General features: G+C 44.6%; 1 protein-coding gene across 4 annotated transcripts in view; it reads right to left on the reverse strand.

Moving 5' to 3' along the window:
- Positions 1-15,595, reverse strand: part of LOC115128389 (collagen alpha-2(XI) chain-like) — a 46,059-nt gene extending 30,464 nt beyond the window's left edge. Inside the window, exons 1-5 of one of the 4 annotated variants that reach the window (XM_065017741.1) lie at positions 14,739-15,595; positions 5,302-5,463; positions 4,152-4,362; positions 3,396-3,558; positions 2,212-2,334 (exon numbers count right to left, since the gene is read on the reverse strand). In XM_065017741.1, coding sequence (XP_064873813.1) covers positions 2,212-2,334; positions 3,396-3,558; positions 4,152-4,362; positions 5,302-5,463; positions 14,739-14,856 — 777 coding nt within the window. In that variant the 5' untranslated portion in view covers positions 14,857-15,595. The remainder of the gene's footprint in view (positions 1-2,211; positions 2,335-3,395; positions 3,559-4,151; positions 4,363-5,301; positions 5,464-14,738) is intronic. The other 3 variants (XM_029658203.2, XM_029658204.2, XM_029658205.2) reach the window with 3 other exon arrangements.
- Between the last annotated feature and the right edge of the window lie 1,070 nt (positions 15,596-16,665).

Consider the following 16,665-nt stretch of genomic DNA (forward strand, 5'->3'; position numbering starts at 1 on the left):
AATAAGGGCGAGAGGGGCAGTGTGGCCAGAGAATAAGGGAGAGAGGGGCAGTGTGGCCAGAAAATAAGGGAGAGAGGGGCAGTGTGGCCAGAGAATAAGGGAGAGCGGGGCAGTGTGCCCAGAGATTAAGGGAGAGAGGGGCAGTGTGCCCAGAGAATAAGGGAGAGAGGGTCAGTGTGGCCAGAAAACAAGGGAGAGAGGGGCAGTGTGCCCAGAGAATAAGGGAGAGAGGGGCAGTGTGGCCAGAAAACAAGGGAGAGAGGGGCAGTGTGGCCAGAAAACAAGGGAGAGAGGGGGGCAGTGTGGCCAGAGAATAAGGGCCAGAGATTAAGGGAGAGAGGGGCAGTGTGGCCAGAGAATAAGGGAGAGAGGGGCAGTGTGGCCAGTGAATAAGGGAGAGAGGGGCAGTGTGGCCAGAGAATAAGGGAGAGAGGGGCAGTGTGGCCAGAGATTAAGGGAGAGAGGGGCAGTGTGGCCAGAGATTAAGGGAGAGAGGGGCAGTGTGTGTGCTGTACCTGAACCCCCAGTGCCCCAACATTGTAAACATACCTACACATCCTCATATATACCACAATGACAACATGTAAATGACATTCCTGCAACATTAATAACACAATGTTAATTCAATGTGATAGGTGAGGTGAAACGAGGTGATGTAAGAGGATGAGTGGTCGTGTGAAGGACATCATGAGAAGGGCAGCATTACAGAGGAGAAATAGAGTGACAGGGAGAGAGGCATGGCGGCCTAAACTTTCACAATACTATAAGGGATTTCTTACAGTCGGAAATTCCTCCCATTGCAAAACATGTACAAAATGATGTACAAAAATGATGTCATTCTATTTTCATGTACTGAGCCTGAAACCTATATTTGCCTTCATACCTCTTTCTCTGTGCCTCTATCTCTCCCTCCTTTCCCTCTATTTTGATTCTCTTCCTCCCTCTTTACCACCTGGTTGGGGGGAGGGGGAGGTGGACAGAGAGGGGGGTCTGTTGTTCCCCCATAATAATAGAGTTACTCATGGTCATCTTGCTCCTCATCAAAGTACTGAGAGAGATGGGGGTAAGAGGGTCACACAGGCAGAGGAATGGAGGACAGGAGGGGCGAAGAGTGAGTTTGAAAGGTAGAGAAGGGTAGAGGGGGGAGAGAGGAATGCATGAAAGGTAGAGGGGGAGAGGAATGCATTAAAGGTAGAGGGGGAGAGGAATGCATGAAAGGAGAGAGTGGGGGGGGGTATGGTGGGGATGAGTGCATTGATTGGAAAAGTAAATAAAAGCAATGTTTTTCGATTCATTAGGCCTCCGTGTGTCGATTAATGTCTGGAGCGCTGGTAATGGGGACACATGGAGGGTCTAGATGAATGAGAAAACAAACGCAACGAAGAAAACCACACAGCACTCATTTCAGTAGCATTTCTAAAACGTCTGTGATAGTCATGAAACTTCTCCATAGTCATGAAATGACGAAGAGTAGAGAAGCTGGTTGTATCATCCTCTTTCCCCAACCTCTCTGTCTTCCATTTTGTTCTAAAAAAAACATTGTATTCAAGTTGAGTTCAAATCAACTGTGATGCAACGCTTGTGTCTTTATTGCAATACGTCTTGCATCAGGATTTCAACAAACCCAAACAAATGAAAAACTCAATTTGACCTGACTTGACTTTTGCTCAGTTTCTCATCAGTTTGTCTGTATTATTGAAGTGCAACAGCATTGTTTTTATTGTGTGTGGTTTTGTAGTGGGCTCTCTTTTCATTGAATTCCCTCAGAACACACATAGGTGAGGTGGAAAGTGGATAGATACAAATTCACAAAGCGAGAGGACAGAGCAGCACTTTGATGACTTCCTGGAGCGGTCGATGTCTGGGGATGACGAGGCCTCACCGCCTTTAGTGAGCAGAGGAGTTTGCGTGGACATGCCACCATATCAGCGATTATTGGGTTTAGGGTGGCGGTAGCGGTATCGTGCTATAATGTGTTCTGCTGCATTAGCTTGTGTGGGACGACATTGTTTTATGCTGTGGTTGTGATGCTTGAAGTAGCTGGACTGCATGGATGGACTGTGGTGAGCTGCATGGATGGAATGTGGTGAGCTGCATTGATAGTCAGTGGAGCAATTTAGAACCGCTGTGACATTAGCAGGGTAATGGCGAATCCTAATTCACTTCAAGGTTACAGGTTCAGTGTATGCAGCGTTTTGCCGCGCTACTCACGTATGTGTTGGGGTCCTGGGACTGGGTTTTGGGTAGAGGGGAGTCACAGTCGGGGCTGTAGTGTTCACAGAAGTCATAAGCAGCCTGAGGGTTGGATGCGATCAGCAGCTGTTGGATATCACCCTGTGTGGGAGTGGGGAAAAACAAACGGAAAACCTCGTTGAAACGAAAGAGTAATTGAATTGGAATCCGTTCCTGAGCTGAAAGCAGATCCGCTGCTTTTGAAGACGTCCGGGGTTTATCAGGTGTTTGTTGGACAAACAAGAAGATAAAGACGAAGGGAGAATATTGGTTATCCTGTCAATGTGAGTGGCTCAGCTTGGTAATGACATAACACGGTAGCCTATTTAGTGAAGCAGATTGAACACCTCAATAAAAATGGTACCGCCACAACAGCCGTTAACGTTGTCCCAGTAGCCTTCACACTCCCCAGCCCCCTTTCCTTCAAGACCACACACCTGTAACAACTCGATAGGTCAAAGTAGGAAGTAAGACCCACCTTCCGTTTTTCCCCCTGTCAGTTCTCAGGAAGGAGACGAGAAAAGGAAGCAATCTAATAACATTGGGACATGTATATCTCTATGGCATTAGTGTCATGTACACTGAGTGTACAAAACATTAGGAACACGTGCTCTCTCCATGACAGACTGAATCCAGGTGAAAGCTATGATCCCTTACTGATGTCACTTGTTAAAACCACTTCAATCAGTGTAGTTGAAGGGGAGGAGACAGGTTAAAGAAGGATTTTTAATTTGTGTGACAATTGAGACATGGATTGTGTATGTGTGCCATTCAGAGGGTGATGGGCAAGACAAAACATTTAAGTGCCTTTATATGGGGTATGGTAGTAGGTGCCAGACGCACCGGTTTGTGTCAAGAACTGCAACGCTGCTGGGTTTTTCATGCTCAACAGTTTCCCGTGTGTATCAAGAATGGTCCACCACCCAAACGATACCCAGCCAACTTGACACAAGTGTGGGAAGCATTGGAGTCAACATGGGCCAGCATCCTTGTGGAACACTTTCGACACCTTGTAGACTCCATGACCCGACGAATTGAGACTGTTCTGAGGGCAACTCAAGGGGGTGCAACTCAAAATTAGGAAGATTGTTCCTAATGTTTTGTACACTCAGTGTTTAGCTCTATGGTACTGGTGACTAGTGCCTGACTGTGTGACCTCTGACCTGGAACACTTCCTCATCCAGCAGGCGTGCTCCGAACACGGTGATGCCCTTGGTGTCCACCACGGGGCTTTTGCTGCGGGGCAGGGCCCTGGTCATGCGCTTCTTACAGTCCAGGAGCAGAGTGACGTTCTTCTTCGACACGGAGATAGCGATGCGGTGCCACCTACAGGCAGGGAGGAGGTAAAGCACAACTGTGTAATGTGTTGGTGTGGGTTGCTTAAAGGAAACCCCAATGTACACCGTTTAAGTTACACGTGTGTGTGTGTGTGTGTGTGTGTGTGTGTGTGTGTGTGTGTGTGTGTGTGTGTGTGTGTGTGTGTGTGTGTGTGTGTGTGTGTGTGTGACTTCACGCGATTGAAACCAGACTGTTCTGGGACAGGGGTTTTCAAACCTCTCCTCTGGGACCCCTGGTCGATCCACACATTTAAACTATACCAGAGCTAACATACCAAAGTTCAACTTGTCCACTAATTATCAAGCCATTGATCAGTTGAATCAGTGACAGCTCAGGGCTACAACAAAATTGCAAAATGTCTGGGAGTCCTTGAGGAGAGGTTTGAAAACCACCATTCTGGGACACTGAGGCAAAATGAGTCAAATCTCAGAACAACCCTACAAAATCTGACTAATGAAGAAGATACTCAGATGATGTAGTGTGTATGAAACAAAAACAACCATGCATGGAAACACTGACACACACACACACACACACCCCACACACACAAACACAGAGCCGCGGGACGTGTTGTTACTGACTTGCCGTCGGCCAGGTTGACGCCACTGAAGAGGGGGTAGTCCTCGGGCGCGGGCTTGCCGGTCTGGTCCTCGTACAGGAAGACAGGGGAACGTCCCAGCTCCACCCCCAGCTGCTGGACACCCTGCTCACTGTAGATGGACAGCAGGAAGGCCTGGAGGCCCGCATGGGCCTTGACCAGAGCCATGATGGAGAAGTTCTCCGGGAAACGACCTGGGGGAGACGGGGGGAGGAGGAGGCATGAAGAGAAGAAAAGAGGAGGAGTAAAGCAGAACGGGGAGAACGGGAGGAATTGTGGGAAGAAGGATATTAGATACAGTGGATGGGAAGACAATTAATGAGATGAATTCATGAAAATTAGAGTTAGGGCTGTCTAGCAGTTGCGTGTTTTATTGGAATTTAAAAGTGAGGGTTTGAAGGACTGAAGTGTGAACAGACAGGTGGGTGTAGAGAAATCGAGAACCCAAACAAACAAAAAATGAGCTTAAATGAGCGTTTTGACTTTTCAGGGTATCTTTCAACCACTGAAGTGCTACAATCCTAACGTGCTACAATCCTAACGCGCTTCAGGGTCTCAGACGGTAGTTAGTTGGCTCTTAATGTGTTTCGTCTTCGTCTCCTCCAAAGGCATTTACATTTCACATGCTCTTGCACGAAATAATCATATGCCTAACACAAAAGCAATCTAGCACTAAAGCTGCAAAGTTATGGTCCAACTAACCTCCTTAAGGTAATTGTAAGATGAAAATAAACCCTAAAACCGAACAACAATGATAAGAAACGCACACAAAAAAGGGACACAAATAGCAATCATGACACATTACAAAAAATAAATTCACAGGCATGAATTGGCATGAATTGTGCTCCCCAGTTTGTTTCCATTGTTTCAGCAATCCTATTTACAGGTTATGTCGACCACATCTTTCCCAAGTCAACCTGAGGGATGAGGTATGTTGTAGCTTTAGTTCATTTGAGGCCTGGGTCGTGTTCATTAGCGCACGCATCGGAAGACGTCTGAAATGTTTTGCCACGAAAAACGAAAATGAACGTTTCCTATTGGGAATGTACAGGCAGTCCATCCCTGTTTCAGTCTGTTTTCATCCGTTTGGTGCCTAATGAACACGACCCAGTTAGACATGGATATAGAGGTACCTGAGAAGAGCTGATTGGTAGGGGCAGAGATCTGGGCCTTCTTGGAGATGCGGTAGGCGTGGTCAGCGGTACCGGCACGCCGGGAGGTGCAGAAGCCTGGAACCTTCCGCACCCCCTCGGGGAGAGAGGGCAGCTGCAGCATCCGCAACACATCCACTGGATCTGAGGAGAGACGGCGAGTGGGAGAGGGTTAATAAATTGAAAAACCGCATGGAGTTATGGTCGTGAGCCTTGGTTACATCTTCGTGGATGGACTCCATCATGATATAGAGTAGTTTTGACATTGAAACCAATTGATAAGAACCATCTTACAGATCACAATAGTTTCTGTATTGACCTTGGTCTGAGACCCACCACCATGGGCAATAACCATTCCAGTTAGATTTGTAGATTCAATATTAGGCCTGTATCTTAAAGTTACGCTCTAAGTATCCTCCACATAATCATGGCTGTAAACTTTTACGGTAATAAAAAGTCCCCATGCCAAGTCCACCATCTTCTACACTCCAGCTAACCCCAGGAACAGCCTCCTCTATTCGACCAGTGTCTGTCAAGCAAATATAACAAGCGCCATATATGTGATAGTGCTGAGTCATGGAAGCCTGTGTAAACAGAATAGACCGGCCGCTGACATCGCCGCCAATCTCACATCCTGCCTCCAGACCAAGTATGACTGTCTGTCAATCGGACGACGAAAGAAACGCACACCTGTTGAGGCGAGGTGCTGGCTAGCGGAGTAGAACATGTGAAAATGAAAGGCAGAGCCGCACACTCTAGGAGCTCAAGATGCAATAATTGAATAGCCAACGGTTCGACAGGCAAGGTTGTAATGACTGTCCCTCACACTTTGCTTAGCTGAACCAATTGGCTGACTCCTCAGGGAAGGTTTTCCAGGCCCACATTAAACCTACTTCTGGGCAACAACAACAACAAAAAACTTTCAAATGGGGATTCTCAATTGAGCGGGAATTTTGGCTAAGATCTGGGTCCAGGAAACTGGTCTGTTCTGCCCAAGTAAGACTTGGGTTGGATAAGATGTGGAATGCTGTAGCTTTCTTGCGATGCAAGATGGCATGCTTGAATTCATGTACTCAACAAAGCAAGTATTACTTCAAATATGCTCTATTACCGAGCAGGATGAATCATTTTGACTCCACCCAGTTACCAATTTAGCCGCCACTTGAATAAACAGCACTTTTGACATGAAAGAGAAAAGCAATCATAGGAATGAATATTTTGATTAACTGAAAACTCACAGTCATACGTAACGATATGATACAATTATTCCCATAGGAAAGTCTGTACTCTGTATTATAGTGTAAACACCACTGAATTAGAACATACGGTATGACACCATTTTTAGCACAATGATCTAATCCAGGCTCATTGTGTTTAGGTGACACCCAGAGTTAACAACCAGTTTGAAGGCCTCAGGTGATGATATTTATGGGGAACTCTCAAATGGTGCGTTAATATTGACTCGGAGAATCGTGACCACAGTCTATTACCAGCACACTAAACTCTGAGAGACAGAGAGAGGGAAGAGGACGGGTCAAGGGTCTATGAGAGAGGGAACTCTTTATAAACAGAGAGAGAGAGAGAGAGAGAGAGAGATATTGTAATGCCCCATTAACTCTCCAAAACAGTAACTGGGAGAACGAGACAGGGGGGAGAGAGGGAGAGAGAGAAGGGGGTAGAAACAGGGAGAGAGAGAGAGAGCGAGAAAGAGAGGGGGGATTGAGGGAGAAAGGAGAGAGAGAGAGAGAGACACAGAGAGAGAGAGAGGACGAGAGGGACGAGAGCGAAGGAAAGGAAGAGAGAGGGAGAAGGAGAGAAACTGCAGACAGCACAGCCCTGTGATGCTGGATACTGTATCAGATTCCACCGCAGGATCACACACACAATGAGCACCTCTGTTTCGGCCCGCTCACAGCTGCCCTGCTCATTGAGCCCTTCCTGCCAGGAGGTCTTGGGAGAGGAGGACGAACGAATAAAACGACAAACACACACCCACAAAAAAAAAACATACACGCGGGACAAATATGGAGCCATCCGGGGGTAGACAAGCCACCTCTCTCTCTTTGCCCGCTTTCGTTCTCCTCTCTCCCTCTCCTTTAAGTCACACATTTTGATTTGGTCACAGAGTAAAGATCACCCTGTACACAGTGTCTTTAAAGGGGAGGACCGGGTGTGTGAAAGGAGTAAACGCCCTGTACTGTAAATGATAATCATTCTATTATCCCTCACGTTGTTTTATTCACAGCAGCCCAGCAGTTTGCTACAGTAATGACGAAATCACATTAACCAATCACATTGAAATTGAAATTGAACTCGGCTATCTATGTATTTCATGCAAATAGCCTACATACAGTAAGTAGTATGTTCCATCCATTATCCACCAGGATGTTAGACATTGTTCTTGGAGCCTTTTCTATGTAGGCCTTATTATCATCAACAAAACGTTTTCACATATCAACCAATCAAAACAATCCTAAATGTAAGACCATTGGAACATGTCCTGTAATGTAATGTAAACAAATAGGAGTGGCATAGCTGTTTTAATGTAATTAACTTCATTGACCACTAGATGGAGCCAGTTCAGACACAGAACTCTCCTGACGGCTGTCAGAACAGGGGCCTGTTCAGGAGGGTGAAACGTTACAGAGCGCTCAGATAGAAAAGTACTGAGTAGAGCAGATGTGATTGTCTGTCAGGTAGAATAAGGTCTCCTGTTGGCTCTATTCATTACATTTCTATCTGCACTTCCATGGTTCATTTCACCCACAATTCTTTCCTAAGGTATAATTAACATTAATATACAAACGATATATTGGGGCCGAAAAGCAATCTATGCTTTGATAGGATGGCATAAAACTCTGATGGGTAAAGCCTACTGTTTCATTACATTCATGACAGAGTGCATACTGTACATACACCACACAAACACCAATAAAACCAATCAATGCCATCCATAACTGATCACAGTTTAAACACTGAGTCCATACACCCACGCTCCAGATGACCCTATAGACGGGTGCACTGGTGCCCACTAAAACTGCAGAGCTTTTGTTACACTGTCCAACGTTAAACAAGGAGAATGAGAATCAGTGCTGAGGAGCGTTCTTGACTTCACCCCGTGGGTGACCACACGTTTCCCGCCTCCACCCTCGCACCTTTCAGGGACATCCTTGTACAGCGGCGGCAAATACCCGACAGACACACCACCTGACACCTTGACCCCCCTCACCTTCACTGTCACACAAAGCTGACATTGTTAGAGAGAGAGAGAGAGAGAGAGAGAGAGAGAGAGAGAGAGAGAGAGAGAGAGAGAGAGAGACAGAGAGAGAGAGACAGAGAGAGAGAGACAGAGAGAGAGAGCTGAGAGAGAGAGAGAGAGAGAGAGAGAGAGAGAGAGAGAGACAGAGAGAGGGACAACAGGAAAGTGTTGCAGACAGGATGGAATGAGAAGGAGACTAAAACAGGAAGTGAAAAGGGCTAAAACATAGAGGAGATGGGAGATGATTGGAGAACACACAACGCTTTAAAAAAAAGGCATGAATCCAGACCAAAACCAAGTTTGTCCTCAGTTTTCCTCTCTTTCGTTCTCTTTCGTTCTCTGCAATAGAAAGGCATGTGTTCAGCTCAGACTGGAGGCCTGTAATTTACATCATCATTCTCTGTAGTTATAATGTATTTATAATCCTCCATGTACACAGACAGAAAATCCATTATAACCACCCACACTATAAAAAGAAGTTGTTGAGGCATATGATACATATATTTATATACAATTAGGACTTAATATGAAAGAATGCACAACTTCAAAGTGAGGTATGTACATACATGTACATACAGAGCTCAGGAAAAACAACGTTTTCAGAAAGCCTAGCTACCGCACGCACACCTCAGTGTCTAGTCCTAATATGGTTATGAATATCTCCAGACGTGTTTTGATTGACAGAGACGTCACACGACACCAGGTCACATGATCACACAATCTATCGTAGCCCCTGACTACAGCTCAGGCCTAACCTCGTAACGGTTGCATTTTTTGTTGTTGTTGTTGTTGTCCGAGACCTGCAGCCTCAAAAACATCAGGCAGTGTAGAAGATCACAATAGTGAAATGTGTACAGGTCAATGCTGTAGAAAACCCACAGGAAAGCACTCATTCTCCAAAGCAAGGGATTGTACCCTCAAGCAATGATAAGTGAATGGTAGGACAAGACAAGCAGGACAGTATGCTACAGCCTGGTTAAAACAGACTGAGTGCTACGTTCACTAATGTTTTACTTAGAGTGTAGTGTTTAGTCTGGTTTAACCATGCAAGGAAGATTTAAACCTAACCATTGCCCTATGCTACAAAACTAGGCCTATCCCTGATTGGCAGTTCTACTGCAGAGTGCCAACGTGGACCGTGAGGCATGTGGTTCAGTTCAGTCAGTGACTCAGTTGGGCCGTGGACAGGACTAGCCTTAAGGGAGGATACGTGAACCACAAGGTAGGACCACTAGGCCATAATGTGAGAGGCCTTGGTGCCCTACTAAAACGTGCAGCCCAAACAGCCAGCGGCAAAGAATCTTAACTGAGGCATAGCTGGAAGGCTAAGATACTGCACATGTCTTCTTGGCAGTTAGGCCTAGTATCCAACAGAAGCACAAGCAAGAATCCAACTCAGGGAGCAACAACTTAGTGCCTTTCCGTGTTAAACACATGGCTTAAATTGACCCCACATCGTAACCAGGTGCTCCACAACTCTGTTTTACATGTAGGCCTAAAAGTCTAAATCCAATGCCTTATATAGATATACAACATACAGTGTTGGCACTTTTTAATGCAGCCATAGCTGCCATGCCGCTTTACAGCACTGCACAACCAGGAAGGAGTCCGACTGGAAAACAGTGAAATCAAACCAGACTGAGGCCTAAGCAAAGTATACCGAAGAGCTTCCGGCCGATTCACCACTGAGCCGAGGAACGGTGACTAAGTCAGGCTCGTTAAATAGTGCTGCGGAGCGATGCAGGTGACAGAACGATAAGGTATCATCGTCCTTGTTTGTGGAGGCACTTGGCAACGGTCCATCCAAGTCTGGAAATACCCTTCAGAAAATCACCTAACGTTCTGCAATCTTTATAGGTGAGCACTACCTTGAATTGGAACATCATTTGAGGTGGGGAGATGATGGCAGGCGACGATTTCTCATCTCTAAATGGCCCACTATGTTATATGAAGGGGGTCAGGGGTTGCATAGACCATACAAGCAGCCATTGAAACACAGCAACTTCCAGTGAATTGTCCCCAACAGCAAAGCCGTGTGATTCTCTTGCCCCCGGGGTCTCTGCAACCATACGATGTGGAAATCATTGGTCTCTAAAACACTTACCGTGCTCATAAAACGAAGAGAATTCTAAATGACTAGGACCATAAATTATAACTTCAGTTCAGTTCCTGAGTAAGACTGCAATAACAGAATGCTATTTATATGCTATTTATAGTATAACATCTCATGTATGTCCACTCATGGACAGCTGATGCCTTCAAATGTATAAAATATTGCCTGTCTGAAATAATTGATACAAATTGACATGCAAAAGTACCCGTCTAGGTTTCCGGACACGCCTACACACACTTCCTGCAACCAGGGAAATGACAGTGACTGGTTCACCAGGAACAGGAGACCTAGACTGACAGTGTATGATTATGCTTTCGCATGTCAATTCTCAGAAAACCGCTTGAAGATGTCTAACTATCTCTCTCGCAAAACCCAAATCACCTCCCTCAAAAGCAGAGTGCTGAAATAGTCTCTAGTCTGATGGGCAACTGCGGTTCGTCTGAAACGTGACCATGACATTTACGGTTGGCAGCGACCATGAACTGGTTCGGCCCTTTTTAACACGGCAAGATTTAACATCTACAGCTTTACACGATTGATACGCAGTTAGGGCCTTCGGCTGTGCATGTTTCACATCTACAGTGCGACCGCAGTCTGGGCCAAGCCCTAAGTCTATCTCTGGGTGTGCAGAGTGGGATGTGGGCAACCCGGGGGTGTCGGTTCATGACCCATCGTGGATGCTTGGATGCCCCTTTGGTTTTCCTTTGTCTTTGTCACTCCTCAACTCTCATGATAAGTGAATGGAGGAGACGGACACCTCTCATGATAAGTGAATGGAGGAGAGGGACACCTCTCATGTTACACTAACACTAGGCCCTTGTGACTGAACAGTATCTGGTATCTAGTGTGCTGGTCTGATGAGCTCTCCATCACTGTTGCTAACTGTTGGAGGCAGCTAAAGTGGCTATGGTACTGCTAAACTTTAGAGGGGAGGGAGGGAGGGAGGGAGGGAGGGAGGGAGGGAGGGAGGGAGGGAGGGAGGGAGGGAGGGAGGGAGGGGGAGGGAGGGAGGGAGGGAGGGAGGGAGGGAGAAAGAGAGAAAGAGAGACAGAGAGACAGAGAGACAGAGAGAAAAATAAAAATGGGAATAATCCATCCCAAAGGACATGTGAAAAAAGACAAGACAAGGGAAAATCCAGAGGACATCAGTTCAGGCATCCAGTTCACATAGATACATGCTCACACTTACATACAGCCAAAAGCATGCCTGTGGCATAGGCTAAGGACAAGTAGCCAGGACCCTACTGCTCGGCCACACAGTGGCTCTATTCACTACCTCTGTGACTGCTAGGGGGAGAACGAGTGAGAGAGCGCAGGGGAAAGAGGGTGTAAGTGAGGGAGGGTGTTTTGGTTAGAACAAGTGAGACTGTTCTTTGAAATGAGGTTAAGGAATATCCATGTTAAGCAAATATTGCCGACCTATTTTGTTCATTTACAAAACCCTGCTTTCATTCCTTTGACCCTCTGTGTGTGTCATGCTATAATATGCACACTCTCTTTTTCCCAGCGGGATGAGAACAAACCGTAGGGGCAGACTTTCTGAGGGAGCCACAGCACAGCACGTCTCTAATTCGGGCTTTCATTGCCTGGGTGGGGACCTGTTAAGTCTTTAGTGTGTAGCCCATATCCACATGCCATCTGTGAGCGTCATAAACCAAGGAGCTATCACGCTGTAGCATGGGCAGTAACAGGGGTTTGGAGGAACGTTTAGATACTGTCTTGTCGTACTGATGATATGCACAGGGCGCCCAACTACGGAAATAAGCTATTATTCTATGGATTCATATACCTCTCGTTAAGTATGAACTATAATAAAAGAGAAATCACTTCTGAACTTTAAAATGATCTGATGCATTTTTGCAAGCGCACTCCATGACGTGCATAACGTCAGAAAAACAGTCCAAGGTGTCAGACACAGAGGCGCACATTCATTTTAAAGGGGCACTTCCACACCTGAAATGGAACAATCCATAGGTTTCACAGCCGCATATACACAAACAAAACTGTTAAAGCGAACATACACTCGGAGACACTTATACGTTTACTCTCCATTCCCCTCTCTCTCTCTTCGACTCGCTCTCGCAGAAGCGCACACTCCTGTATAATAACCTATTCATAAAAAGCTAAAATGTTCATACTTCCTCCTCCAAAACACATACAGGAGTCAGACGACGGGAAAATGCAATCGGCTCTGCAATCTGAAATAGGAACTCGAGCCAAAGAACACAGAAGAGCGTACAAATGTTTTAGAAACTACCACCCGTACACACTAGCATCTATTCCCACCTAAAGCGCCTAGGGCATTAAAGCATAATTAACCAAAACCGCAGAATAAAGTCCCATTCCGAAGAGAACAACAAAGTATTTTGGAAGTATAGCCTATATTAATATATTACATTGCCAATATCTTGCAAAAGGTTTCCCATGCAGACACTTACAAGCAGTTCTCTTTTTACGTGGACCATTTTGGGATAAAGCTCAATATGCAATTACTATATAAAACGGTAGGATATTATTGTTATGTTATAATATAATTATGTGAGTGCCTATAGTATTAGTATAATAATGTGCCACCTTTAATGGTTCAATTGTAGGCCTATTCAAATTAGCCAAGTGTGTCATTAGTTACCAATGTTCAACTGAATAAATAAATAATTAAGACAAGTTTAATCCTATAGAAGTCATATTTAACGAAGAGCATAGCTTGTCGAGTTGATGGAATGAATGGTACCACTGTGTTAAAAATAACGTGAAAGATCCAAATGCGCACGTTATAATCTAGTGGTCAGTCACGGAATTACCATCCTGCCTTGAAGACATTCTTTGACACCAAATTCTTCGAAAAACAATTATGCATTGACGCTGTTGACGGTTAAAATAAAACGTTACCCATATATAAATAAACATTATTATAATCTAATGACAATTGATTATAAAAGCGTCATTGTTAATTGTCTAATTCAAATGATTGATTGGCTATTGTCAATTAGGCTATTATTAAGCACAAACTTCTGTTCTGTTTAAACTGTTTCTTGTTAAAAAAAATCATAATATAAATAAATAATATGATTCAATAATGATACAATAACTTCATAAAAACAATGATAACTATTTTTTGAAACGGCAAAAAAACAATAGAGGCGACCAATGTTAAAACAATGTCAGTTAAAGGCTTTCACAAAAGAACGGTCTCTATTGTCACAGTACTAACATCCATTCCTAGTGCAAAAACCCTCCTCGCAAAACAAGAGGGTGGTGAGAGGTGACGGTGATGGGCAGGGGCGGGTGCACGGGGTGAACTGGTAAACATCTAATCAAGTCCCCATAAAATGTCCACAGTCATTACTCCGACTTTGCCACGGTATATCCACGTACGCACAGGCCTACATCCAGTAGCAGGAAACATACAGGTAAAGAGAACGATAAATCAGACGTGAACTCTCTCCGTAAAGTATCTCAGTATAACGTTGGCTGCTAAACGCACCGTCCTATCCTATGGTCCCGTCTGGAATGAAAGCGCGTCCATGCGTAATGGCGCACGAGCTCCAAAACGTCACTTAATTCATCTAACAAAGCTAGTTTCTTTTACAACTATTATCAAATGTAGGAGAAAATATTACATTCACAACAACCACAAAAATCGTCTAAATGATCTGGAATGGTTGAGCCGTTGGGCGAACTGACTGACACCTGTCAGGGCAGCGCCTTTCACCACGGCCTACAAACCCACGGATACAAACCCATGAAAACGTCAAAATATTATTTCAGGAGAACATTAAATGAATTAGAAACCCTGTTCCCTGTACTGTTTTGGAGTAATGTAGGCTAGCAGTAAAGCACCACGGGTCACCTATAAACCGAGGCTACAATCATTGGAAATACTGTCAAGCAACATTACTTTTCGAAAGCAAATACGCACGGTGCGGGCAGTCAGTGCTTGACAATTCTGAGATTTGGTAGAATTTACATAGCATTTCAGACAAATATTTAGCTGCAAAGTCTCACTGGAACGCTCAGCGTAATTCTTCAAAAGAAAAGGCATCTTACCTGCTCGAGCCACGGGTAGTTGGCACAGCGCGAGCACCAGAGTTACCAAGGCAAAAGAGGAAAGGTCCACGCTCCATGGTCTCCGCTTCTTCCGAAAAGGGCAATCTCTAATATCCATTGTTTTGTAGCTGTTTGACGCTGGACTATATGATCGGATATGTTCAAATTAGATATCCTCTCTCACAGAAAGTCAGTGGAAGAGAATTTCGACTGGACCTTCTGTGAGGCAAAAAACAACAACGTATTTGAACTCTTCTTAACGCTTATTTAATAAGTTACCTATATCTACCTATGCTATGTACAACATTTAAATAGTAAAAGGGGTACGATCAATAAATATTTGATTTTATATTCCAAGTGCTAAAGCCCCATTGAGTCAGCGGAGTGGATATGAGTGCCCACAGCGGAGAGAGCAGAGAGAGACCTGAATTCACTCCCTCTCCTTTCTCTCTCGTTCTCTCTCCCCCTTCCTACTTTCTCCCACGAAAAGTGAGAGAGCGCGTGTGTGCGTGCGGAGAGAGAGAGAGTGAATGACTGAGTGGCACAAGGGAAGGAGGGAGGGAGAGATTGTGAGCAATTACGCGCGCGGCAGACGTGTGAGAAAAAATGTAGAGTTGCGAGAGGAAGAGAGCATGCAATATACGGAACGTTTATAATAAATATTCACCCCTTACTAGGCGATGTTTCTATTGCATGCGGGGTAATATTATTGCCTAAGGGAACCATGCATAATCCTGAATGTAAACCTGTCACTGTCTTCTTATTATGGGCACCTTCACTCTATTTCCTCATTTCCATCCTTGTTTTAGTATCCGTGGCACTGTGTTGCGCTCTTTCCAGGCATATGCTCGCTTTTTAAAATATTAGTGTCTGTCTGTCTGTCTGTCAAACTGATTTTTTTCTGTCCCGGTATATCCCAATAAAAGAGCTGGGCAGTGTAAATCTGTGTAGGAGTTGCCGCAGCCAATCAGTTCGCCGTCTGAACTCGCAAACGAAAGTAATCCACGCCCATATTAAAATGCCCTCGAGCGTTCCCGTGCTCCTTTAAAGTCGGATTGGTCAGTCCCACGTGGCGTCAGAAGCTACCCAGGTGCGACAGTGAGGACGTTTATTTTAGAGCAGGCACATTTCTCATGATCAATAACTTGAATGTATCAATTTTCATTCCCATAGCTGTTTTATGACACGGGGGGTTACATGAGGGGGCTAGATATGACAGGGTTAGGGTTCAGAGTTGGGGTCAGTTCCTTTTGATTAAAAACATGAATTGAATAGCAATCGATCCGCTGAATTGACCACTTGAAGCCAACAGGTAGGTGTAATGTCTTAGTTATGATGCATGTATGACCCCTTTATAACGTCTTATAACAATCGCATAATGAGCAGGACTAAATAACAAAAGTTTGAGACATTGAAAAGGGTATGCATAAAAATACATAACATATTACAAGTCTTGTTAGAAGACATTATAAAGGCTCATACATGACTATAAGAAGTTATGAATCTGTCTGGATGATTTCAGTAAAGTTTTACAGAATATCATTATATACGGTGCCTTCAGAAAGTATTCAAACTCCTTGACTTTTTCCACATTTTGTAACGTTACAGCCTTATTCTAAAACGGATAATACATTTTAAAAACTCAGCAATCTACACACAATACCCCATGAAGGCAAAGCGAAAACAGGTTTTTAGACATTTTGCAAATAAAAAATAAAAAACAGAAATACCTTATTTACATAAGTATTCAGACCCTTTGCTATGAGACTCGAAATTGAACTCAGGTGCATCCTGTTTCTATTGATCATCCTTGAGATGTTTATACAACTTTATTGGAGTCCACCTGTGGTAAAATCAATTGATTGGACATGATTTGGAAAGGAAAACACCTGTCTATATAAGGTCCCAGAGTTGACAGTGAATGTCA

This window comes from Oncorhynchus nerka, linkage group LG4, assembly GCF_034236695.1.
Source record: "Oncorhynchus nerka isolate Pitt River linkage group LG4, Oner_Uvic_2.0, whole genome shotgun sequence".
In the NCBI taxonomy this organism is placed as follows: domain Eukaryota; kingdom Metazoa; phylum Chordata; class Actinopteri; order Salmoniformes; family Salmonidae; genus Oncorhynchus; species Oncorhynchus nerka.